Below are 25,591 nucleotides of genomic sequence, written 5' to 3'. Positions count from 1 at the left end.
GTCATAGTATAGTATGTCGTCCGAAATCATGAAAAAAAGTCATAGTATAGTATGTCGTCCGAAATCATGAAAAAAAGTCATAGTATAGTATGTTGTTCCAAATCATGAAAAAAAGTCATAGTATAGCATGTCGTCCGAAACCATGAAAAAAGTCATAGTATAGTATGTCGTCCGAAATCATGAAAAAAAAGTCATAGTGTAGTAAGTCGTCCGAAACCATGAAAAAAAGTCATAGTATAGTATGTCGTCCGAAATCATGAAAAAAAGTCATAGTACAGTATGTCGTCCGAAATCATGAAAAAAAGTCATAGTATAGTATGTTGTTCCAAATCATGAAAAAAAGTCATAGTATAGCATGTCGTCCGAAACCATGAAAAAAGTCATAGTATAGTATGTCGTCCGAAATCATGAAAAAAAAGTCATAGTGTAGTAAGTCGTCCGAAACCATGAAAAAAAGTCATAGTATAGTATGTCGTCTGAAATCAATGAAAAAAAAGTCATAGTATAGTGTGTTGTTCCAAATCATGAAAAAAAAGTCATAGTATAGTATGTCGTCCGAAATCAATGAAAAAAAAATCATAGTATAGTATGTCGTCCGAAATCATGAAAAAAAAGTCATAGTATAGTATGTTGTTCCAAATCATGAAAAAAAAGTCATAGTATAGTATGTCGTCCAAAATCATGAAAAAAAAGTCATAGTATAGTATGTTGTTCCAAATCATGAAAAAAAAGTCATAGTATAGTATGTCGTCCGAAATCAATGAAAAAAAAGTCATAGTACAGTATGTCGTCCGAAATCATGAAAAAAAAGTCATAGTATAGTATGTTGTTCCAAATCATGAAAAAAAAGTCATAGTATAGTATGTCGTCCGAAACCATGAAAAAAGTCATCGTATATATGAGGCAAAAACAGTATAAGAAATTTAAGGTTTGGGAAGATTGTTTATTGACTTTCCAGCAGAAGTTATATTGTGTTATGGAGACACATTGAGTTGACTAAGTAATCGTGTTTTCGTAATACTAGTGAAACGTCAGTGCTTGAGTCTAAAATGAGTTGAATTAGCAAAGCGCTAATAAAGAGCACAATCTTGCCACAGATTCTGCAGCCTGTAACAGCGGGTCAGTTTGTACACAGTAACCAAAACAGTCATGTAGTGAATGCTGTAATATCACGGCCAAAATACATGGGATACGTTGTGGCTCAACACCTTGGCCGAGGCATGCTCGCAGCAGAGCACATCTATTATAATCAACTGAAGCCGTTACACTGACCACGGAAACTGTGCTCGCCTGCACTGGCACCACCGCACTGCTCAATGTTAATATAAAGCACTGGTCTATTTCTTCTTCTATAAGCGCGGCCTTGTCGCCCTCCAACAGCTACACAGAGCTATGTAAAAAATGACAATGTGTTTAAAAATAAAAACGAATATTTCAACAGAAGCAATGTGAAGCAGCAGAGCAACGTTGTGTTTTTACATTTCACATTAAAACAAATCAATCAAATCAACGCATCTTATGGTTTAAATGCTGCAGGTAATTACTTCACTACCAGATAATCCAGTGTGCGCTTCCAAATCCTGCAGAAACACCTGCGTCATTACTTGGCAAAACTCAATACCCGCAGTGAGGCTGGCAGCGACCACACACTGCAAAGATGGAGTCAGTGTAGCAGGTGAAAAACCCTGCTTCACTCTGCCTACATGACGCGTTGTGACTGTGCCCATGTATTTCAGCCGTCAGTATAAAATTCTTTTCTTACATTAAAACATGCCTCTGTCAGACAGACTCGTACTCTCTCTCCCAGGCTGTGTATCTGTCCATCAGGTTTCGGGCTGAGGGTTTGGTGTGCGTGATGACTTCCAGGAAGTCAGCTGTTGTCACAGTTTCCAGCTGGATGGCGGGCATGTTGGTGTCTCCTGTAAAAAGAATCACAGTGAGTCTACAGTGTTTCATTCAGGCACAGTTAACAGAAAACATGGCTGATTTGGGGGTTGATCATCTTCTTCTTCTTCTTCTTCTTGTAGGGTGAGTGTGTGTGTGTGTCTGTGTTGTCCTACCATCCTGATGTGACTCCAGAGCATTAAAGATCTTGCGGACTGGTCTCATGGCGGCCTCCTTACACACCAATCTGATATCAGAGCCAGAGTAACCCTGTGTCCCCTGAAACAGATACAGTCGAGTCATTAGTGACAGCACCACGTTGAGTGACACATTTTTCCAGGACAACAAAACAGATTTGTATCTATATATAAATGTTTAAATACTACAAAATGATTAACACAATTTAAAACAAATTGTCTGAATGACTTGCTGTAACACACCTCCGCCAGAGTTTCATAGTCCAGCTCAGTCCGTAGCTCCACACCTCCTGTGGAGCTGAGAGGAGGCAGCCAATGAGAGATCATAGCTTGGCGAGCTGGCGAGGAGGGAAGACTGACCAGGATCCTCTTCTCTAACCTCCTCAGCATGGCATGGTCCAGTTCCCTGAGAGAAAAGCAGGAACGGTTACAATCTGTAGACTGCAGTTTATTCATTGTGCACTTTTAGTCCAGTACTGCTAAAGAGAAAGTGCTGATGGCTGCTGAGGTTTGTACATATGTGGTGCGGTTTCTGTTACCAAGGCAGGTTGGAGGCAGCCAGTACAAACACCAGGTCCGCTGATCTTGCCAGTCCGTCCATCTGAACCAGAAGCTCAGTCTTCATCCTGCGACTCCCCTCATGCTCTCCTCTGTGTGAAACACACACCAGGCTGCCTTTACATCAAATTTATAGTCACCACCACGACTCATCTAATGCTCTTTACTGTGACCTGAGTAAACAGCAACTATAAAATCAACTTTGTCAGTCTTCGTACACTGTTCCTCTCATTGTTTTCCTTAGATTAGTAAAGAGCTTTGTAACTATGACTTAAGTGATCATTTCAACTGTCTACTTGGATAATGATTATTAATTTTGTACATTATACATGATGATTTAGAACTATCTTACTTAGTTTTAACACTAGGGGTTACACAATCATGAAAATACTCCCCTGCATTCAGACCTTTATTATGGCTAAAATGGTGTATGCTGTTAATATAAATTAACTGAGTTTTTCATTGTTGGAAAGATGAAAATAAAGACAAAATATTAATAATAATTTGGTGCTACATGACCAGAAAAAACACAGAAAAAAGGCTGTGGCATTCACTTTTGCTCAAGAGGTAGAAAACCTACAATTATCAAAATGCAATGCGCCACACCGGACCAATAAACACTCAGACTAGTTGGTGACGTAATGCAAGCTTGTCCGTTCTCATACAGGAAGCAATATGGTGGCCAATTTTCTGCGTTTTTCGCATCCGTCAGAGCCCTTAAAGTTTCTTTATGCTTCTGCGTACCTGTTGGTCTATGTCACTATGCAATTCCCCGTTCATTGTTTGTTTATCTGCCAGCTTTGCTCTAGTCACAGTGAAGATGCCGACCGAGAGAGAAAGACTGTTGCTGGAGCTCGAAATGATCAACATTGAACGCTCTTATTACAAATGTTACATCAACGACGAAGAGAAAGGCGAATGCGCCCATGGTCTGTACACCCGTTGAATGGCTCGAGGCGGTGTTGTGGTACTTTTAAGGACCAATCATAGCTCTTGCGGTCCGCGTTGGGTCTGCGTTGCCTCGACGCGTGGTTAAAATTTTTTGGAGGTGCATGTCGTATCTCTGCGTCGGTTGCAGAGGGACGCAACGCCTCTGCAATGCCCTCTGCGTCGTAGGTAAGCAGAGGCGTAAACCTTGCTTTAGAGATGTTTGACTAAGAATCAGTAAAGAAAATATGACCGCGGGACTCAACCGCAACAAGACACAAGAACGGGGCGCACTGAATCATTTCACGACTTGGTCACTGTCAGCAGGTCAGATAGTAATATTCAGGTGGATGATGATGAAGAGGAGGAGGATGTGGACCACACACAGAATGTGGAGGACAGCTCTGCTCCTTCATGCAGCTGTGGTGCCAAATGAAAAACAGGGAGGGAGTGATGACAGCCAGATAGGTAACTCCAGTGGAGAGAGGCAAAGGAGGAAAGTGTCTTTTTATTTTGTCTTGTACTGCACATTTTCACAACAAATAAAATGATAAAATGCATTGGAATCAGTGTGCAAGGTTTCTGTGCGAAACAATGCTGATGTCCTATTGCAGGGAGTGGTTGTTCATTTGCCACACTTTGTGGTCCAGCTCACCCCGTGTTGGTTCCTCTCTGGCTCATCACTGACTCCAGCTCATCCAGGAAGATGGTGGACGGGGCGTGGTACCTGGCCAGCTCAAACAGAACCTGCACACATACAGATACATCCACTTACATAAATCCACCCTTAGAAATGCAAAGTACAGGAGACAATGTAAGATATGTTGCGCCTGTTAAAGAGTAACCTACCCTGACCAGTTTCTCAGAGTCTCCTCTCCACTTGCTGATGATGCTGGAGGCTGAAATGTTGAAGAAGGTCGTCTTACACTCTGTAGCTACAGCTTTGGCCAGCAGCGTCTTACCTGTCCCTGTGTGTGTGTGTGAGTCAGGTGGTCATTACAGAGCATGTAAGGAAGAATTCCTAATTGTTGGAAAGATCTGGAGGTCTCACCTGGGGGGCCATAGAGCAGCAAGCCCTTCCATGGAGACAGGATGCCTGTAAACAGCTGGGGGTACTGTAAAGAGACAGAGAGGGGGAGTCAAATACAAAAACTACAGCACAGACAAACCTTTAGTAAATCACAAAATTCGACAGGAAAATATTTTATTGCTCCAAACGTAATCTTCCAGCAACAAAGCATGCCCTTCCATTTCTGCAAACCAATCTGACGCTGAGCTGTGTGCAAAGAAAATGGCTCTGCTTGATGTATAGCTGAGTCAGTGCTGCAAATACCACACGCCACAAATTAGTCTGAATTGTAGGTGGCAAACAGAGTCTGAGTCAAATCACCACACTGACCTTATACCCCACAGAATGAATAATAATGAAGACAGAAGTTGGGGATTGTGGGAAGGTGGAGGTACGCTGTTATTCAATAAAACAGGCCAGCAGAACAGAGGAGAGACGCATCAGTCCTCATCTCCGTCTGTAAATGTCAAGAGGATGCAGACAACCTGATTTGTTGTCATCATATCCATGAGAGGGGTCCAGGTGATGATGATAGAAATGTGTGTGTCCTCTTATGATGTGTTTGTGTGCTAGGTTTTATTTGTATGCACAATCTCTGTATGCACTGACAAAATTGTATGAATATGGCTGCGTGTATAAATTCTACATGGCACTGCATGTGTGTGTGTTCTTGCTTCCCTGCCTGTCTATCCATCTGTGTATGTGTGTGTTACCATATTACCCCAGATATAGATTTAATGTCAGCCTAACAGACTAGCCTGACCCCACTGCCCTCCGTCTCTTTAAGCCCTTTAAAGGAGATGTATTCAGAATCGAAGACGGGCGACCGCAGCTGAAATACCAGCGTGCCCAGGCAGCGGCAGCACCTTAATGGGATAGACGACGGCCTCTTTGACTAATCGCTTTGCGTCCTCCAGGCCGATGATGTCCTCCCACCGCACGTTGGGGCTTTGCAAATAGATGTCCTTTAGGGGTGAACACACACACAAACACACAGAGTGAGGGATGCATGTGGAAGATATCAGCTTGAAATAGACACACGCATCGTGGTGCGATTAGGCTTGTGTGAGTAGGTGTCCTTTAGAGTGAAACATCAGATAAGGGAAATAGATAGAACCTGGGCCTTCATTAATACAGCAGATCAATCTGTTCACAATGAAGCTCTTCACTGCTCTCTAGTGGACATATTTGGTAGTCTCTACATCACTTAAACCACACTCACCGGCCACTTTATTAGGTACACCTGTTCAACTGCTCATTAACGCAAATAGCTAATCAGCCAATCACATGGAAGCATCTCAATGAATTTAGGCATGTAGACATGGTGAAGATGACCTGCTGAAGTTCAAACTGAGCATCAGAATGAGAAAGAAAGGTGATTTAAGTGACTTTGAACGTGGCATGGTTGTTGGTGCCAGACGGGCTGGTCTGAGCATTTACTGGGATTTTCAGCACAACCATCTCTAGGGTTTACAGAGGATGGTCTGACAAAGAGAAAATATCCAGTGAGCCAAAATGCCTTGTTGATGCCAGAGGTCAGAGGAGAATGGCCAGACTGGTTCAAGATGATAGAAAGGCAACAGGAAGTCAAATAAGCACTGGTTCCAACTAAGATCTGCAGAAGACCATCTCTGAAGCAACAACACCTTGTCCAACCTTGAAGCAGATGGGCTACAGCAGCAGAAGACCACACCAGGTGCCACTCCTGTCAGCTAACAACAGGAAACTGAGGCTACAGTTCACAGGCTCACCAAAACTGGACAATAGAAGATTGGAAAAACCACATTCAGATGGAAGCATGGATCCATCCTGCCTTGTATCAACGCTTCAGGCTGCTGCTGCTGGTGTAATGGTGTGGGGGAGATTTTCTTAGTACCAACTGAGCCTGGTTTAAACACCACAGCCTACCTGAGTATTGTTGCTGAGCGTGTCCATCCCTTTATGACCACAGTGTACCCATCTTCTGATGGCTACTTCCAGCAGGATAACGCACCATGTCACAAAGCTCACATCATCTCAAACATGACAATGAGGTCACTGTACTCCAATGGCCTCCACAGTCACCAGATCTCAGTCCAATAGAGCACCTTTGGGATGTGCTGGAACGGGAGATTCTCATCATGGATGTGCAGCCGACAAATCTGCAGCAACTGTGTGATGTCATCATGTCAATATGGACCAAAATCTCTGAGGAATGTTTCCAGCACCTTGTTGAATCTATGACACCAAGAATTAAGACAGTTCTGAGGGCAAAAGGGGTCCAACCCGGCACTAGCAAGGTGTACCTAATAAAGTGGCCTATGAGTGTGTACTTCTTAGATACAGGAGCCTCTCTACATATTTTGAGTGTGTTTCATGTCTCTCAGTGTATCTGAGTGTGTATGTAGTACCCTGCTGATGACTGCAGCCAGTTCTTTCATCTCACCGCTCATCCCAGAAAAGCCACTGAGAGGCTTCAGCAGCCGCTCCTGCAACACAGCATATTATCACCACTACCCCTGATAGTGTTTGTGCTATTAGTAGCTTTACAATTCTTTAAGTTTGACTGTTCTCATGGATTCTGTGCCACTCAAGTGTTATCAAAATAGCATTTAAATTTAATATTCTTGCATGTTTTACAGACTGTAGTTACCATGTGGTCTAAGTCACTGCCAGCTCCTTTGGCAGTGTCATGGACTGAAACTTTGCCGTCACTCATCTGGCCCTAAGACAGGCAATATAAGATTTTCACTCATTTAGACGAACAAAGGCAGAATTAGGGCTGCAAACAGTGGCTGTTGTTTATTTTCTTGATTAATGCATTAGTTGCTTTGTTTATAAAATGTCTGAAAATGGTGAAAAATGATGATCAGTGTTTCCCAGAGTTAAAGATGACGTCCTCAAATGTCTTGTTTTGTCCACAACCCAGAGATATTCAGTTTACTGTCACAGAGGAGTAAAGAAACGATTGAGACTTTTTTTCTTCAGTTTGTGTGTATACTTTATATTCATGAGGGACTTGGCATTATCTGCTATTCATGTCTACTTCAAAATACCAAGGTGCTGGTTTAGATAAAGGAAAATGTAAGTAGAAAAAACTAAAGATTAAAACATCCTAGAAAATGTGGGAAATCAATTTTGTACAATCTCACAGATGATGATGATGGGATTTGCTGTCCATTGTAGTCTAGACTAGATGAGGGTTAGTATAGAATGAAATGTAAGCAAATAAAACATCCTGAAAAAATAATAATCACCTTCATCAGTAAATATCAACAGTCACTCCCCAGTACCTTTCTGTTCATGCCTGCCTCCCCAGCTGGTCCATTTTTGATGGAGGACACGTTGAGGCCAAACACTGACGTCTCTGGAGGAACAGAGGAGCCGTTCTCCTGGAAACACAGCCATCAGGACGTCAGAATCACCACCTTTTATATCAATGTTCTGATCTTTGCTGTTTTGTGTTTAGTGCTATACATGCGTGTGTGAACTGGCCGCTGTCCTCTTGGCTCCATTTCCTGAATGTGCGCTCTGGCACTGGTTGATTTTGGGGAGAGGCTTTACAGCTGAACAGGGACTCCTGAGGGACACAGAGGAACAGAAGACATCTCAAGTTCTTTAGTTACCATATGCAAAACTATTACAGAGAAACAGTCGTTGGCAATGAAAATGGTAAGTCTCGGGCTCTGTCCAAGAATTCTAACTAGAGGTCCAGTCTTCTGTGGCATGCAAATCTGGAAATGCAACCATTATATATGTCTGGATATGTTCCCCAAACTATTAGAGATACGTCAGATGAGTGTTTCCTAACGACTGCTGTATGAAGTTTGAGCAGCTACATGTGTACACTAACCCCAGACGAGTACTGCTTTCCCTGAATGTGCACTGTGTTATGAAGTCACTGGCTATTTTTCTGACTATTAAACTTCACTTCCATTCACTTGATTTTAAGATGTTAGGACAATTGGCCTTTGCGGAATAAATGCCAATCTCACAATGTTAACACAGTGAAAAATACTTTGTTTTTCTGCCCCATCATTCACATCCACTATAAAATTTACTAAATCTAAGCTACACCTTCCACCAAGTTTCATTAAAGTCAGGCCGGATGTTTTTCTGTAATCCTGCAGACAAACAGAAACAAACTGAGCTGAAAAAATACCCTCCCTGGTGGAGGTGATTAAAAAGAAAAACAAGATCATGTTAGTAAAAAGAAACTCTATAATGCCTCTGGTGTTCGGGGTTTCCAGGAACATACAAGTTTTAACACAGTGCACTATAGAGCAATTTGATCCTTCCTGGGTGTTCATAAATTCACATCAGTTTTGGCCATAAGTGGAGATATGGGATGGGAACCTCCAAACATCAGGCATAAATGCCAAATGCTCCGGCTGTGGAATAGACCTGTGAAGATATCGGATCAGAGACTCACTAAATGAATTTATTGGGACACCTCATGCTGTCATCCCTGGGGTTAGTAAATCATTTTTACGTGAAGTAATCTAAACAAAAAAAGATCACTGTGTGCCCAGTTGCACTCAGGGACGTTAGAGACTGGACAGGATCTAAGGACATAATTTGTTTGTTGTGTAATTTAGGTGAAGCTGAGAATGAGATTCACCTCTTGTTTTACTGTCCTGTATATGAAGATACAAGGAATGTACTTTTCAGTAAAATTGCTTCTATCTATGTTGATTTATTTTTGGCAGATGATCATGAAAAATTTGAGCTTTGTTTTAGAAAGACAACTTTTTTTGCTGAGTTTCTTTGCCATGCCTGGAATAGAAGGCAGCGTATTCTGTTTCTGGACTGAGCAGTTAATAACATGTACTTTGGATTGTTGCTGCAGTGTCATTGTAATGGTATCTTGTAAACCCATGAGGGTTGGGTGCATGTAAGTGTGCATGACACAAAATAAAAAAAAAATCAAATCAATATAAATTGCACATGAAAAAACTGAATGGAATATATTGAAGAAATTAGGAGCTAGCATTGCGATATTTTTTCCCCCTGAAATGAATCTATCATACGTGCACTTTGAAGCACAGCAGACCTTATTCACTACCTCTGTTAGATCAGTCTAATGCTTCGTTAAATACGTCATCACAATGTTGTTAATGTTGTGTTATCATGTCATTTATATTATCAGTATGTGTGGACAGTGTATGACTATTAAGTCCTGAACATGAAATAACAAACAGGGTATATGCAGGAATCCTGAGGTTAATTTCAATACCTTTTAAAGACTTTTTCAAGACCTTCCAAAAATACCTTAAGACCTGCTGTCGTTAGCAGCAACGCATCTTTAACTTACTAAATAGCTGTAGTTTGCAATTAAATCTGTGGAGCACAAACATACAACAGAACTCAGATAAGATGAGAAGGATTTTTTATTGTCTTTTGCTCCACTGTTTGGCGCCTGGACGTGCGCCGTCGCGTGATGTCGCACAGGTACGCGCACGGCCCCGAGTGGCAGTCCGAGTGTGCCTACCTACACATTGTTGTTTGTAATAGTCGCGAGGAGGAAAATAAATTATACATTCATGGATACTTTTTGTCAAAGCTTGAATGCCAAGAAAATGTAATAATAATAATAATGTAATCGCGATTAAGACTTTTTAATAATTTTTAAGGGCCTTAATTTTCCGACATTTGATTTATCAACTTTTAATACTTTTTAAGACCCCGCGGACACTCTGACAAAGCTGGTGTGAGAGATGGAGAGACTCACCTCTTTACTCCACCACTTCTTGCATTCCTGTTTTCACCTTGACATAAGAAAAAGATTTAATCACTACATCCCAATAATACAGAATTCACCTGCCAGTTTATCGCACTGAGTCGGAGATATGACTTCAGGTTTCATACCTGGTTCTGCTGTTCTCCTGATAAGTTTGGGATATTTCTGGAACTTGACATAGTGATAACTCTCGTACTCCATCAGCACCATCTCCAGATCGATGTTGTCACAGACCTCGAACCTCCTCACACCTCCATTAGTCTCCTGGTCCAAGGCCACTGCTGCAGCCACGTAGCTGGTGAATGGACACACACACAACATCTAACAGACATGCACGCACGCTACTTGGAAAGATCAACAAGTAACACAAGGTCAAGTACTATAAGTCTACTGCCTCGTGCTGTGAGCCTGGAGACTCTGATATGATTTAGTTTTATTGAGTTGTGTTGATGGATTGCATGTGGCAGATAAAGTCAGACACTTTCTGTATTGACACACACATATGGCCTTCTGTAGGCTCATCACTATGGACCAGATATAAACTGGCACAGCCCTTGTGCTTCTGTTGCAACAACTAGTTACTGAAACCTGCAAAATCTCACGTCATAAACAGCTGTCCTGTTTGAAAAATCCTTTGTGTGCAGCAAACAAACCCAACATGCCTTTTTACTCTAAGTAACAAGCTAAATATAAAATATGTACATTTTGACTTAACTACACATCAACCACACGTGTGTCCCAGCCCACAACTTCATACTGACCCTTGCCCCAGCAGGTGGTGGTAAATGAGGCTGAGGAGGCTCTTCCTCCTCATCTCAGTCCTCAGCTCATCCTGTTGGACAGCAACACAACACACTCAGCACGGAGACTCGGCAGCAACTCACACACAACTGCTGCAATAATGTCAACACAACGCAGCATCACTGTACTTTTTACTTCTATTTTGGGGGACATTTAGTGGAAGTAGAGATTAAAATTTAAAGTAAATTCTAAAATGAACAGGAAGCCAATGAAGAGACTTAAAAACCGCAGTAATGTGTTCTCGATGTTTAGTCTTGGTGAGTAGACTGCTGCTGTATTTTGGATCATCTGAAGTTTGTTTTAAGATTTCTTTGAGAGGCCTGAGAACAAGGCATTACAGTAGTCACGTCTTCTTGAGTCTTCATGTTTTTCACTTGGGGTTCAAAACACTTACTTATGATTAGAACCTCAGTTTTGTCCCTGTTTTAGTTCATTTACTCTTGTCCTTTCCTTACTCCTTAAACACTTTATATATTGTATATTTTTAATATTTAGATCTCATGCTTTATTGCAGTGGTTTTCAAACTTTTTATGTCCAAGATACACCAAAGGGTCAGTCAAAATCTCAAGGCACATCTGTGTTTATATGTGCACACAATGGCTCCTATAACGTGTGTTATCCCTCTTATCATGACATAAAAATAAGACAAAATAAAAGCTTTCTTGATACTGTCTACTGGGAGTTTTTTGCTCTTTCGTTTCTGTTAGTGGTAGGTCTTCTTCGCTGGTGCTTTGTTGTAATTTGCTCTGTACAATAAAGTGATCCATCGTCCTACTCATGACCTTCACCTTTTGAATGCTATCATCCCTCACCCTGGCTGCCAATCAGGGCTTTTGATGTGTCACACACTAATTCCCACACGTAAATGGCGACAAACAGGTCCCCTGTGAAAGAGCTAGAGTTCGTCTCTTTATTAGGAAATCGGTGCACACAACATACTGATTCAGTCAATTTAAAAATTCATTCATAACTTCTTGTATAGGCCCAGATGAATACTGCAATAGTGTGGTTATCACAAAATCCCACGGCACACCTGGATTGGCATCACAGCACACCAGTGTGCCGCAACACACCATTTCACCATTTGAGAACCACTGCCCGGAGTGTGACCCTGACCACTGGTTGAACCTACTGGTTGATACCTGATTTGTGAAAGTTAATTGTTGTTACTGAAATTTGTGAGCCTGTAATTTGTTGCATTCTCCAGCACAAGAATTTCCTTTGGGATGAAGTTCTATTGAATTAAATGGTTAAGTTTTAGTTTACAAATCAAAAACAAGTTTTCATTTTCAGCTCCCTTATTAAATAATTTTCTCTTTCAGTTGAAAAGATAAAGACATGGTACACTTAAAGTTGTTACTATGAAAAGAAGTACAAAAATCTGAACCATTAATAAAATGAATTCACAACTACCGCGTTTAACGAGTCAAAATGTCTGCTGGGGACAAGTTGTAAAGTTAAGTAACAGTACTTAGGAACCATATTCTAGTATACTTTACTCCCTTGGTGATATACAGGTGTGGAGCAGGAAGTGTGTATGGTGTGGAGACCATATGGTGGGATAGGCAGGGTGTATGCAGGTTAGTGTTGCACCGTTTAGAGTATTCCAAACGGTACTATACTGCATTTGGAAAATACCGGTAATTTGAAATTGATTCAATTCATTAATTTAGTTAATTTATTTTACTCATTTATGCACACAAACACCTTCCTTGTTCCTATTGGAGCACAGATTGCGCAAGTGGTGTGTATGACAACACCTGTATCAACATTTGCAGCTGGCGCACGTGAAAAAAGACAAGAGAAAGTCTGCCTCGCAAAGGGAGACAACACGAGACAACACCAACTTAGTGGAACATTTGAGTTACCAAACCGTGACGTCTGTACCGAGGTACTTACCGAACCATGATTTTTTTTTGGTACCATTACATCCCTACTATTTATTGTTCTAAAGGTTTGTATCCAAAAGGACTTTTCCTTAGGAAAAGTACCGAAGAGTATAGAAAAGTATCGAAATTCATATTGGTATTGGTACCGAAACAAAGATTTTGGTATCGTGACAACACTAATACAGGTATTAGACAGTTAAATTTAATGCTATTTAAGAGCCATTCAAGACACCTTTTCACCAAATTTAGGACAGAATTTTGGACAAATCATGTTTTACTTATTGAAGAAAGCACTGCAGGTAAGTAGCACATATGTGGTCTTGTGCAGATTTAAGTGTTATGTAGGAATATGGTTATTACAGTGAGTTAACTCAGACATTTTACATACAGGTAAGTGCAAGTATCAAGTAAAATGACTATTAGAAATATGGACTTTTACATAGAAAGGCTTCACTTGTTTTCACAAAAAGAAAATAAAACAAGGATAAATGAAATTAGATAAAATGTTTGTAGTAGTTAAGACCTCACAAATTCAAATTCAAGATTATTTAATGACCTTTAAAGCCCTTTAGTTGTAACATTAAATTTAAGACAGTCAGGCTGTTTTGACCTGCAGCAGACACCATGGATGGGCAGAGACAAATCCCCAGCAGAGGGCGACAGATTGCCACAAACGACAACCACCTGACTGAGTATCCAGGCAACCTGTTGACGCCGATTAATTGTGGCACACGATGCGTGCAACACCTGCTAGCTTGATTAGCTCACCAGCTAACTGCTAATTGTGACAGCTTGTTAGCTGCTAAACATTTGTCTGACATACAACGACCTGTCCCTGGACACTGGTTATGATTACTGTAACGTTGCCTCTCATATAGGACGGTTTATTTCTCCATAAGCAGAGGTATTTAACGTTACATGCCCCCCTGCCAAGTAGTGCTAGTTAGCTTAAAGTTGTTAGCTTACCAACAGTTGTCCATTAACTCTGCTAGCTGACTCAAAAACCAAACCTGTACTGACTCACCGCTTCCCGGGCTTGGTGGGCGACTTTCATAGACTGGTATGAAAGCTCCATCATGACTCTGACAGGTTAGTGACGCAGTGGTTATACTGGCTCAGTTTCCTGCAGACCACCAGCTGTTTACTGTGTTCACTGTGTTTCCTTGTGTGTGTGTGGTGTCTTGCGGTTTGTCCCTCGGGGCTCCCGTACACACAGGTGTAATGTAACTGTCTTTGATTTCCCTGCACTGGCGGATCATGAGACAATGGGCCCCTGGGCACAGACATGAAAAAGGTCCCACCACCTCTTCTACATACAACAGGAGTGAGACACAGACTTGGTGCTGGCTTTACATCTTTTTGTTGTTGTTGTTTTGCTTCTGTTTGTTGTTGTCGGCATCTTTTAAGTGATTTTGTGTCTCTTCTTGGTAACTTTGCGCATCTTTGTGGTTGTTTTGTGTTTCTTTGTAGTCAGTTTGTGACTGGAGGGGTACATTTGTTTACACTAGTTTAGTTTATTTAGGTCAATTTCAAACTTACAGGCCTAATCCCATACTCATTTTCTTTAATTTAAAAACATGTTTGACTTTGCAAGTAGGCATTTAGAAAGCTATTTTATTTGATTAATCATATTACTTTTTCCAAAATCGTGGTGTTGTTTTTTTAAATTCACTTTTTAAATAATGATAATAATAATAATAATGATAATAATAATAATGATAAGTCATTACTGTTGACGCAGGAAGTTTGTATTTTTTATTACAGACAAATAATACTAAGCAAAGCACACATGACAACATGGCATGAAAATATGGTCTAACAAAGAAAAACAAAACAAAAACAAACAAACAAACAAACAAACAAACTGAAGACTTAGACTTATACAGACCAAAGTGAATAAAACAAAGGACATAAAAGTTAGTAGGATCAAATCAGTAATTCAATGAATGGCAATAATGATAATAGTAAAAATCAATAAATTAAACTCATTTGACAGGTAGAGTGTAATTATAATTCTATATAGTCACTGGAGCTTGACTTTTTAATATTAAACATAAGAAGCTGTTTTTTAAGAAGCAATAATTTTATAGAAAATCTTCAGTCAAAAGATTCTGGAATAAGAATCAATTATTGTTTTATAAACTGTTCTAAAAAAAAAAATTCTAAAAGAAGTTACTCCGACCCTTTGACATATATTTATATGTACATTTTGTGTCTTTTTTATAGCCCTTTGCATGTTTTTGTTGTTGTTTTATATTTATGTAAAGGTCAATTTGAGTCTCTTCAAAGTACATTTGTGTCTTTTTGGTCATTTTGTATCTCTTATTAGTGGTTATGTGTCTCTTTGTAGTTCCTTTGCATCTCCTTGTGGTCATTTTAAGTCTCTTCTTGGTTGATAGGTGTTAATTTGACCGCCATTTTGCAGGTAAAGTCTGGGAGGGCCCTGACACTGTGGGCCCAGGGCCTGTTCCCGTTAGACCCATTCAGTAATCCATCCATGTTTCCCTGAATGTTTTTAAATACAAACAGCAGTGGAAATGAGCAAAATACTGCTAAACTACAACAGTGCCAAAATTGCCAAAACTGACAAAGATTTACCAGTAAAATAAATAAATAAGATTAATAGAATAAAATAGCTCTCTCAGTGCCTACTTACAAAGTCAAACACATTTATAAATTAAAGTATGTGGGGAAACATTCTGGTCAAGACATGTGACGACAGATCCTTGGTGAAGATTTATTTTTATTACTGTTAATTATTTTGTCTAAGAAAAAATATTATGTGACCAGTAATTTTTTTTTTTTTTTTTTTTACAAGATTTTTATTTATTTATTTTAATTTTTCATTATATACAATAAACATCATCATTATCTCTCTCACTTTTCAAACTCAAAAACCAAACAAATTATATTTGAGTACATGGACCACTCTTTTCCCCTCTTTTCTAATGTGCTCAATGCTCGTAATATTTAATTTAATAAAACTGGTTAATTAAACCTAATAAACTATAATTAAATAACAACAACTTCCCTGATGTATGTTTTTCTTTTCCATTGTTTTCTATGCAGAGTGATAGTACACACAGAACTCTAACATTAATGAATGAATAGAATTCTTGTTGTGATATTTTAGTTTAGCTCTTTTATTTAATAAAAAATAAAATTAAACTTCAGCCTCATTTAGGGGTCATATGTTAGTCCTGCTGAGATAATGTAAAAATATTTCTATCCCCAAATATCAAGCAATGTGATACTGAATGTGTCCACTAGAGAGCAGGGTAGAGCTTTGCTGTGAGCAAATTAAAGCTTTGTAATAATGAAGGCCCAGGTCTTCTTTGTGCTTCCTTTATCTGATGTTTAAGTGATGTCTAAGTGACACCAATTTATGCAGCCTAACTGCACGAGAGTGTGAGTGGAGTGTTTGTGTATGCACACGCACAGACTGGCTTTTTACTAGTGTGACTGTGAATCTTGTTTTGCATTATTTTGTATTCTTTATATCCATCCCTTTGTGTGTTTGTGTGTGTGTTCACCCCTAAAGAATATCTATTTGCAAAACCCCAACATGCAGTGGGAGGACATCATCGACCTGGAACACATCGAGCGATTAGTCAAAGAGGCCGTCATCTATCCCATTAAGGTGCTGCCGCTGCCTAGGCACGCTGGTATTTTAGCGCAGGTCGCCCAGCTTCGATTCTGAATACATCTCCTTTAAAGGGCTTAAAGAGACGGAGGGCAGTGGGGTCAGGCTAGTCTGTTAGGCTGACATTAAATCTATACGTGGGGTAATATGGTAACACACACATACACAGATGGATAGACAGGCAGGGAGGAAGGAAGCCACGTGCTATGGCATGTAGGATGTGCTCTAAGGCATGCACACTCACACACTTCCACCACTATGTGCACACACACATACGCAGAGACAAGCAAACACACACACTTCTATCATCATCACCTGGACCCCTCTCATGGATATGATGACAACAAATCAGGTCGTCTGCATCCTCTTGACATTTACAGACGAAGATTAGGACTGATGCGTCTCTCCTCTGTTCTGCTGGCCTCTTTTATTGAATAACACCATCTGTTCACGCAGCATCTCTCCACCTTCCCACAATCTCTAACCTCATCTCTATTTTATTAACTCTCGGGAGTATATAAGGTCAGTTTTGTTATTTCACTCAGCTTGTGTTTACCACCCAGAATTACCTGTTGTTGTTTGTTTTGCCGGAACAAAGGCACCTGAAATGGATCACTCTGTACAGATGAGCTGATCTAAATTAAAGGGTTTGGTGCTAAAGCTGCGCTATTTGAAAAGTATCCTGAGATAACTTTTGTTATGATTCGGCGCTATCGAAATAAAACCAAATTGAATCTTGATTCAGGGTTGTCCCTTGTCACCGATCCTGTTTGTGTTATTCATGGGCAGAATCTCAAGCCGCAGCCGGGGGGAGGAAGGGGTCTGGTTTGGGAACATCGGAATTGCATTGCTGCTTTTCGCAGATGATGTGGTTCTGTTGGCTTCATCACACCGTGACCTCCAGCATGCAAGGGGGCAGTTTGCAGCCAAATTTGAAGTCGTTGGGATGAGAGTCAGCACCGGAAACTGGTGGATTGCCCCCTCTGGGTTGGGATAGACTTACTGCCTCAAGCGAGGGAGTTCAAGTATCTTGAGGTCTAGTTCACGAGTGAGGGTAGAATGAGATGGATCGGCAGTTTGACGCGGCTTCTGCAGTGATGCAGACGCTGCACTGGACTGTCAAAGTGAAGAGGGAGCTGAGTAGAAGGTGAAGCTTTCAATTTACTGGTCCATCTATGTCCCAACCCTCACCTATGGTCATGAGCTCTGGGTAGTGCCCAAAAGAATGAGGTCCCGGATACAAGCGGCCAAAGTGAGTTTCCTCCGTGGGGTGTCTGGACTCAGCCTTAGAGATAGGGTAAGGAGCTCGGACATCTGGAGGGAGCTCAGAGTAGAGCCGCTGCTCCAAAAGTTGAGGTGTTTCAGGCATCTGATCAGGATCCTCCTGGGCGCCTGCTGCTGGAGGTGTTTCGGGCACGTCCCACTGGTAGGAGGCCACGGGGCAGACCCAGAACACGCTGGAGGGATTACATATCTCATCTGGCCTTGGGGTCCCCCAGGAGGAGCTGGATAGTGTTGCTGGGGAGAGGGATGTCTGGGGTGCTTTGCTTGGCCTGCTGCCCCCATGACCCGGCCCCTGATAAGTGGATCAATGGATGGATGTTCCCGAAAACATCATAGGTGTGAAAAAGGCAACAAACTAAGAGAATCTTGGTTTACATTTGATCAGCACTGATTAATTTTATCATTTGATTGGAGTTTGGTTTGAGTTTAAAGGCCTTTGCACACTGAGTCCATTTTTGTTGTCAGATATTGTTGCATGTCTAAAAATAAATTCAACTTCACGTTGTGTCTAACCCGGTTGCACACTGAGTCCGAAGCTTTCGTCCGTCACGTTGGAGGTGTTCTGGGCATGTCCCACTGATAGGAGGCCCTGCGACAGACCCAGAACATGCTGGAGGGACTAAATATCCCATCTGGCCTGGAGATGCCTCGGGGTCCCCCAGGAGGAGCTGGAAAGTGTTGCTGGGGAGAGGGACGTCTGGGGTGCTTTGCCTGGCCTGCTGCCCTTGCGACCCGGCCCCGGATAAGCGGATGAAAATGTATGAATCTTGATTTGATGTGCATGTTTTAATAAGTAATAACAAACCAGTCTTGTGTCATTTTCTTTCAAAAACATTTATTTCCTCTGGCACTGTCAGTTTTCATCTTTACCTTACAGTAAATTGCACATCGCTCATCAACGTTTAAGGTACAGAGACACATTTGTATGTTTTGCCATCCATCCATGGGACCACACTGCTACTGATGCTGCTGTATAAACCAAGTGACTCCAGTTTGGGTGGTTGTGCAGTATAATTTCACTCCCACAGAAACCCGACATGATCCTTGCCAGCTTCAGGCATAGTAAGGCTGTTTCATCTGAACTAGGAGGCAATGCATTTGGTAACAGTGTTTGCTTGTACAGTGCAATTCTGAGTGAAATATTATTTCCACAAGGCGTTGACTTTCTGCCACTTCTTCTCAACATTATACTGTATTACAATGTGGGATTGTAGAGAATGAAGCCTGTGGATACCGTTATGTTTCTGCCCTGTTGGGCTAGTGCAAAGTTCCAGACAATGATCAGAGGCTGAGGACACTGCAGCAAAGTGGTCTCACTTTGTCAGAGCACAATATTATTCAAGTTTATCTCTACAGTTACATTTTCAAAAATGACTGTACCAAGTCTGTTTAAGCTCATAAATCTCTGAGACAGTGGTTCCCAACTGGTCCGGCCACCAGATTTCTCCTTCATCAAGAGTTCAAGGTCCACACAGGTTAATGTATTCGGCATCATACTTTCGTTATATCATGTCGTCGAGCTAGTTTGCTGTCTCTGTCACGTAGCTGTCCGATAGTTACTCACTCTACAGCAGGAAACGGCACTTAAAAATAAAAGCTGTGTGCTGGAAATTCACTGTACGTCAAAATAAAGTGTGGTTTTTACTTGACATGTTAACAAGTCATTTGCGGTCCATTCAGAATGAACCCACGACCCACTTTTGGACGTTGGCCCACCACTTAGGAACCCCTGCTCTGAACTATATCAGATTAGTGTTGTCAGAAATACTGATATCGATCAATATTAATAATGTTGACATTTTTAGGGTATAGTGCTGTTAGCAGTTCCAGTATCGTGGCAACACCTCTCTGAAATATATCAGATACATTTTTTGAATTAAATCACATTTCATAAATTCAATCCATCCCATTAAATCAAAGACTGAATGAATGAATGAAATGTGTACAATTACAGTTTTACACAACAGGTCTGATGTACAGAACAACACTGCTTTTTTCACAATTTCCCAAGCCAAAACTCTCAAAGCGCTCTCAAAGTTTTTTCCAATAACATATCTGTTGGTGTTTGACAGCACCATAGAGTGTTTACAGTATGTGCTGTACATGTTCTGCTTTACAGTTTGAGAAGAAGTAGTCACAGGGCTACAACTGTAATTGTAACCCTCTACCAATGTTCTGAGAAGACAAAACAATGACAGAACCTTTGTACATTAAGCCTAAAAAAAGTTGGAGTTGAGACAAGAGGAAAAATGTGAAAGTTGCAATCTGTTGCACAGTAGCTCTGAAGCAGTTGAGCGCACATCATGACAGAGTATCTGTAATCATTAAAGCACTGCTGTCACTGAGCTGGTATATAAACCTGACTATGACTCATACTGAGCCAAAAAAAAGTGGGACATTGCACACACATCATCCTGGCAGTTTTCTTTCACCACATCCCCTCAGGTTTTCAACATTCTCAAAAAAATATATACTATAAACACATCATCAATGGTGAGTGAAGACATGGAGCTGGATGTCAGGAGAGGTTTTATCTTTGGAGCAAACATGCTTCTTGATGCTGGTTTCTGTTATGGGTTGAAGATGTTAGATGTTAAGAGAGATCCTCATTTACTGAGAATCCACATGCATGAAAATATGAAATGAGTATTTACTAATAAAATACTGTGCTTTGGCTTTGCATTAGATATTTTGTACTTGTTTTTTAAGCCAAATTATTGTTGCATATTTGTTTTAAAGTGATTCCTTGGTCCCCAAATGTGTTGTCGACAACTATTCTTTTTATTAACAGCTTTCGGATTGGTTGGTAAAGAGTTATTCATCAAAAGGCTTTTGACGATAGATATAGAAACACAGATGCCGCATTGGCTGCCGAATCGTACGTCAACAGCGCCGCCATATTGAAGAGGCAATGAGAACAAAAGGGGAAGCTGCAGATTTTCTGGGTAAAAAGCACTTTAACGTTTATATTTCCCAGCTGATTGCAATATTTTGGGGTTTATGACTTCTTCCGGATATCCCTGCCCATCCAGTGGCACAGGGCGAAGCCAAACATGGTTCATTTGCACACACGGCGATGCCACACAGCTGGTTCAATATCAGCAAAGTTTCCCTTTATATTCATTGTCTTGTGTGGCGATCAGCAGTGATGTGGTGGTTCACTTTTACACTGTGATCTGTAGCCTATAGTTCGGCTTTAGCTTCTAAATATCTTTGTCTTTTTAACCTGTTGTTGCTGCTGAGTCAGTTTGACATCCTGGATATATTGTTCAAACACAGATTGTAGACTCCTCTGTCTGCTTCTCTCTAGAATCACTGTTTCATTTTTAATCCAGAAAAAATGCAGCTCCCCTGTTTACTTGTATTTGTTTACAGGTTGGTCTTGACCTCTCCAAAATGGAGGCGCTGCTGACGTACAGCTGCAGTGGGCTGACACTACGCATATATGTCTGTGGTTTTTACAAATGCTGTCTCATTATTTCCAGAATACGTATCTCAGTTTTGGCAAACTACTTGCGACAAGGGTATTTGGGGCTCTATTCTATAAGCCACATTTAAAAACTACTGAAGACCTCACTGGCGATGTCGGCAGTCTGAGCTTTCCGAGGAATGCTTATTGTTTACAGTAAGACGCTGAGTATCACTGAGGGACTCATCGAGTGGTACAGCCTTTATAGACGTCAGTGGTATATGCTGCACTGTTGTTGATGCAGTTTGATGTCACAGGGTAAAGCAACAAACACTTTATTTCAGACAGCCTTGACGAGGGGCAAGAACTTGAATGTAGTGTGCTGATGCAGATTTGGATTGTCTACAGTTCCAGGTAGAAGTATCTGAACTTGAATGATCTGGTACAGAGTTTCCCCCATGCTAGATGTCAGTGGTCTCGGGGTAAAATGGTTTGTGATGACGAGGCGAACTTTTGATGTTACTGTCCCTGTGCAGGCCTTCAAGCCTCAGAAAACTCCAGCCTCTGTAAGTAGTGTACCGGCCTCCAGCAGCATACCCTTGACGTAGACACGTATGCTGTAGAACAATGTAAGGAAGTCCTGAGTGCTGAACACGGTGTCTGCCAGAGCGAATCCCAGCGTGGAGGGGATGAAACCCCGGCCGTACTCCACCATCCATGTCCCGGCGCTCCACTGGACCGATGTGGCCTCGCCTACGCCGTGTACGATGGTGTCACCTTTGAGACGTAAGATTTACGAGGAAGTGAAGCATTAAAAATAAGACAGACACGGAACCATTTATTTACAAACAAAACATACAGAGAAGTGCAGATAAGAATGTGTTGAGGTATTACCTGGGTAGTATATTTCACTCTTGGTTGTCCCCTCCTTCCACTGCCTGAAGGTGCCGGATATGATGGTGTCAGAAATTTCGGCCCAGTAACGACCTGACAGCAGAGGAGAGCAGACTATTCTGTCAGTAGGGGAACAGCTTTGGCCCCTCCTTAAATCTTGTAAGCTACTGCATTAACAATCATTCTAACAGGAAATATAATCACATACTATGCACTGTGTACTGTACCCAGTGTGTGTACTATTGTTAACATACTGTTGTGTAAATAAACAGTAGTAGGTATCTTTTCAGACCCACTGAGCTGTAATTACCATGTCCTTGCCAGTTAGAGACGTATAACCATGGTAACCCAAGCCAACCTCAGCTCTACTGGTAATTTATCAATCATTTTAAAACTACATGACACCTAGCAAAGTGAAGCCTTAACACCTCTTACAGACTTACCCCTGGGATCCACTGGCGTTTTTTGTGTCCGCCATGACGCTTATGCCTATTCATTTCCTATGGATCGGGTCAAACTGTTGCTGACGTCCCCACAAAGCATTTTGGGTAGATGGCACGGCCGTTTGAGCAGCTACGGCGCATCCAAAAGTTGACCGTGACTCAACTTTATGCAAATTAACCCGTCAGACGCGAGGACACTATCCAATGAGGAGCAAGCTCGGTGGTGGTCTGTCGTGACGTTTCGTTTACTTTCCCTCTCTGGAACAACATGGCAATGGAAGATAAGCTAATCGTAGCAGTGGTGAGAGCTTTCCTATAGTAGCCGCGTGCATCTGTATTTCCGCATATTTCCGGGATCTGCCTCCAAAGCGTCCTTTTCAGGGTAGGCGTCGCGTCCGGCAACGATTCTCGGTGGCGCCAGTGGATCCCAGGCGTTAGACTTAAAAAACAGTGTGTAAGATTTAGGGGGATTTAGTGACATCTAGTGGTGAGGATTGCAGATTGCAACCAGCTGAAACTTCTCCCGGTTAGAATTCCACACGTGTTCATTGTTCAGCAGGTTTTAACTGAGAGTTGAATTATCCACAGAGGTCTCTCGCTCTCTAAACAAATGGACCAGGTGATTTAAACCGGTAAAAACACAGTGAAAAGCAGTTTCAAGTTACAAACTGGTGTTTCTCTAACGCTGTTTGGCATGTCAGAGACGGGCTGCTAGCCCAGCACCTGCTAATGTGTGTTCACCTTTGTTCTCTGATAACTTAAGATCCAGATGTTCAGAAGGTTTTAACTGGGAGCTGAATTATCTGCAGAGGTCTCTTCCTCTCCAAAACAATCCTAAACCTTACTCTAATGGTAAAAACACTGAATAATACATTTTCAAGTTCCTTAAAGTCCATGTGAAGGCTTTCTTAAAACAAAATCAGTTATGCAAAACACATCATCTCCTTCATGTTTCCTTAAAATGTTCATTTAAGTCTTAAGGAATCCCTTAAAGTAAGTGAAACCATTGCACAAAAGACTTAAGGTATCACAAGTTTGAGCGCAAGCAAACAAATGGTTATCATGGTAGCTGTAGTTTTTACCACTGTAAAATCTTTCAATGCAGTAAATGCCTTAACATATTTACTCAACTAAGGAAACCTTCTCAGCAATTCTGTCCAACACTCTTGTCTAAGTCCCTCAGCTGAGGAAGAATTAAATCTCAAGTGACATACTTAAGGAGAAAACTTAGGGTGTTTGTGCAACTGGCCCAAGTGTTTTTCCAATGCTCTTGTCCCTAAAGTGGCCGAAGCAAAAATGTGAATGGCCCTATCCAGACTAGAGCCAGGGTTTGGTTTGTCCATGGCGGTGCAACATGGCGAACTCCATGGATAAGCACTTGCTCCCTATGTAGATATAAAGGGCTCATTCTAAGGTAACAAAAACACAACGATCCTTATTTTCAGGTGATTAAACACTAAAGGAAACATACTTATTATATTATAGTCCATTTCTGCCAATATATCCACCTGAATCCTACAAACTGGACCTTTAAATTGAAGTGTTATTGATGTTACAGAGCTGTTGTTCGCTGTCTGTTATGAACGTTGTCCTCCACTACATTGATGTATGTATATCTATGTTGCAGCAGTGTTTGCAATTCACACACCACTGATTTCAAACTAAGGTTTCGAATATGACAAAAAATCTCACACACTGTTTTAGCGTACTTGGATAGTAGCGTACTCTCTAGAATTGTTGTGAAAATTGTTTAATTTGGATGATTCTTCTCTTTCAGGAAAATGTTTAACTCAGTAATTCAGTATGACACAATCACAGCAAGGCAAACAGACTTTTGACCCTCTTCATTCCTTACCTGAGTGTCCTCCTGTGTCCACTGCAGTACCAAACAGCAGCAAGTACTCTGTGACCGAGGCGTGGAGGAGGCACATGGAGCCCATCCAACCTCCGGCGTTCACAAACACCCACTGCAGGTCCTCGTCTGGCAGGATGTGGCCAGGATACCTAGTTCAGTTACACTTCATTAGCTGGCTTTTATACAGACAACACAACTTAATGACTTCATAACACAAATTCACATCAGAAGGTTTACCTAAAAGCTGCCTCAGAGGAGTGATGAATGATTATGAACATGACTGTGTCTAATGTTAAATAATAACTGGATTAACTGGATGTGTGTCAATCATGACTTTGACACTTCATTGATCACTTTACATAACAACAACCAGACATGTCCTGGTACAGAAGTTCAAAGTTCAAAGTGCACTAGTTGTAGCTGTGAGTGCTTACATGCAAATACGTGTGTGAATATATTTCTGATGTAAAATAATGTGGTTGTTTACCTCTTCCTGAGCTCCACCACCACTTTGGAGAAGGCCTGCTCATGGTCCTGTCCTGAGGACAGACAGAACAGCATAACGTTATGGAGGACGCCTTACATTCGTGTATTCTTACTTTAATCTGCATTTAAGTGAACTGTGAGTTGCTCCTGACCTAGTTTAGATATATAACTCCTCATTCCCAAACTCACCTGCGTACTGTTTGGCTAATTTGGCGACGTCTTCTTTGTTGAAAACGTACTGCTTGGTGGCCATCCAGTGCCGCAGCAGCAGCACGGCCAGGACGGTGACTGCGGCGAACAGGAACAGCTTTAAACTCGTTTTAACTACAGACATGTTGAAAACAAAACGATACAGACAGAGACACAGCAGCAAATTTCACTACACGTGCACACAGAGGCAGACAGGCAGTGCCCAACACGCCATAGAGAGAGGAGTGGTGTACAAGCAACTGACAGCTACTTCCTGGTCACATGGGGGCGGGAAGTGGCTGCTCAGCCAATCGGATGCCGAGTAGGCTAAGCAGCTTCAGGG

The 25,591-nt window shown here is 41.4% G+C and overlaps 2 protein-coding genes across 3 annotated transcripts; both read right to left on the bottom strand.

Moving 5' to 3' along the window:
- Positions 1-849: 849 nt before the first annotated feature.
- Positions 850-14,209, bottom strand: katnal2 (katanin p60 subunit A-like 2). Of its 2 annotated transcripts, XM_049603641.1 has the most exons (16): positions 14,070-14,203; positions 11,116-11,186; positions 10,483-10,649; positions 10,346-10,382; positions 8,092-8,194; positions 7,908-8,006; positions 7,268-7,339; positions 7,026-7,103; positions 5,502-5,600; positions 4,618-4,681; positions 4,416-4,534; positions 4,222-4,313; positions 2,621-2,731; positions 2,325-2,487; positions 2,061-2,163; positions 852-1,919 (listed from the first exon to the last, which is right to left on the bottom strand). In XM_049603641.1, exons 1-16 carry the CDS (start codon positions 14,121-14,123, stop codon positions 1,780-1,782), a joined length of 1,572 nt encoding a protein of 523 aa, XP_049459598.1. In that variant the 5' UTR covers positions 14,124-14,203; the 3' UTR covers positions 852-1,779. The 2 variants fall into 2 exon arrangements, with proteins under 2 accessions (XP_049459599.1, XP_049459598.1); XM_049603642.1 differs by lacking the exon at positions 11,116-11,186 and having other exon boundaries at positions 850-1,919; positions 14,070-14,209.
- A 4,573-nt stretch (positions 14,210-18,782) lies between these two features.
- On the bottom strand, positions 18,783-25,513 carry sigmar1 (sigma non-opioid intracellular receptor 1). Its single transcript, XM_049603663.1, has 5 exons — positions 25,249-25,513; positions 25,061-25,112; positions 24,574-24,722; positions 22,276-22,368; positions 18,783-22,158 (listed from the first exon to the last, which is right to left on the bottom strand). The coding sequence occupies exons 1-5, from the start codon at positions 25,391-25,393 to the stop codon at positions 21,929-21,931; spliced, it is 669 nt and encodes a 222-aa protein (XP_049459620.1). The 5' UTR covers positions 25,394-25,513; the 3' UTR covers positions 18,783-21,928.
- Between the last annotated feature and the right edge of the window lie 78 nt (positions 25,514-25,591).

The sequence above is a fragment of the Epinephelus fuscoguttatus genome, linkage group LG18 (genome assembly GCF_011397635.1).
Source record: "Epinephelus fuscoguttatus linkage group LG18, E.fuscoguttatus.final_Chr_v1".
Classification (NCBI taxonomy): Eukaryota; Metazoa; Chordata; class Actinopteri; order Perciformes; family Serranidae; genus Epinephelus; species Epinephelus fuscoguttatus.
Note: the sequence above shows the minus strand (reverse complement) of the source record. Positions and strands in the feature narration are given on the sequence as shown.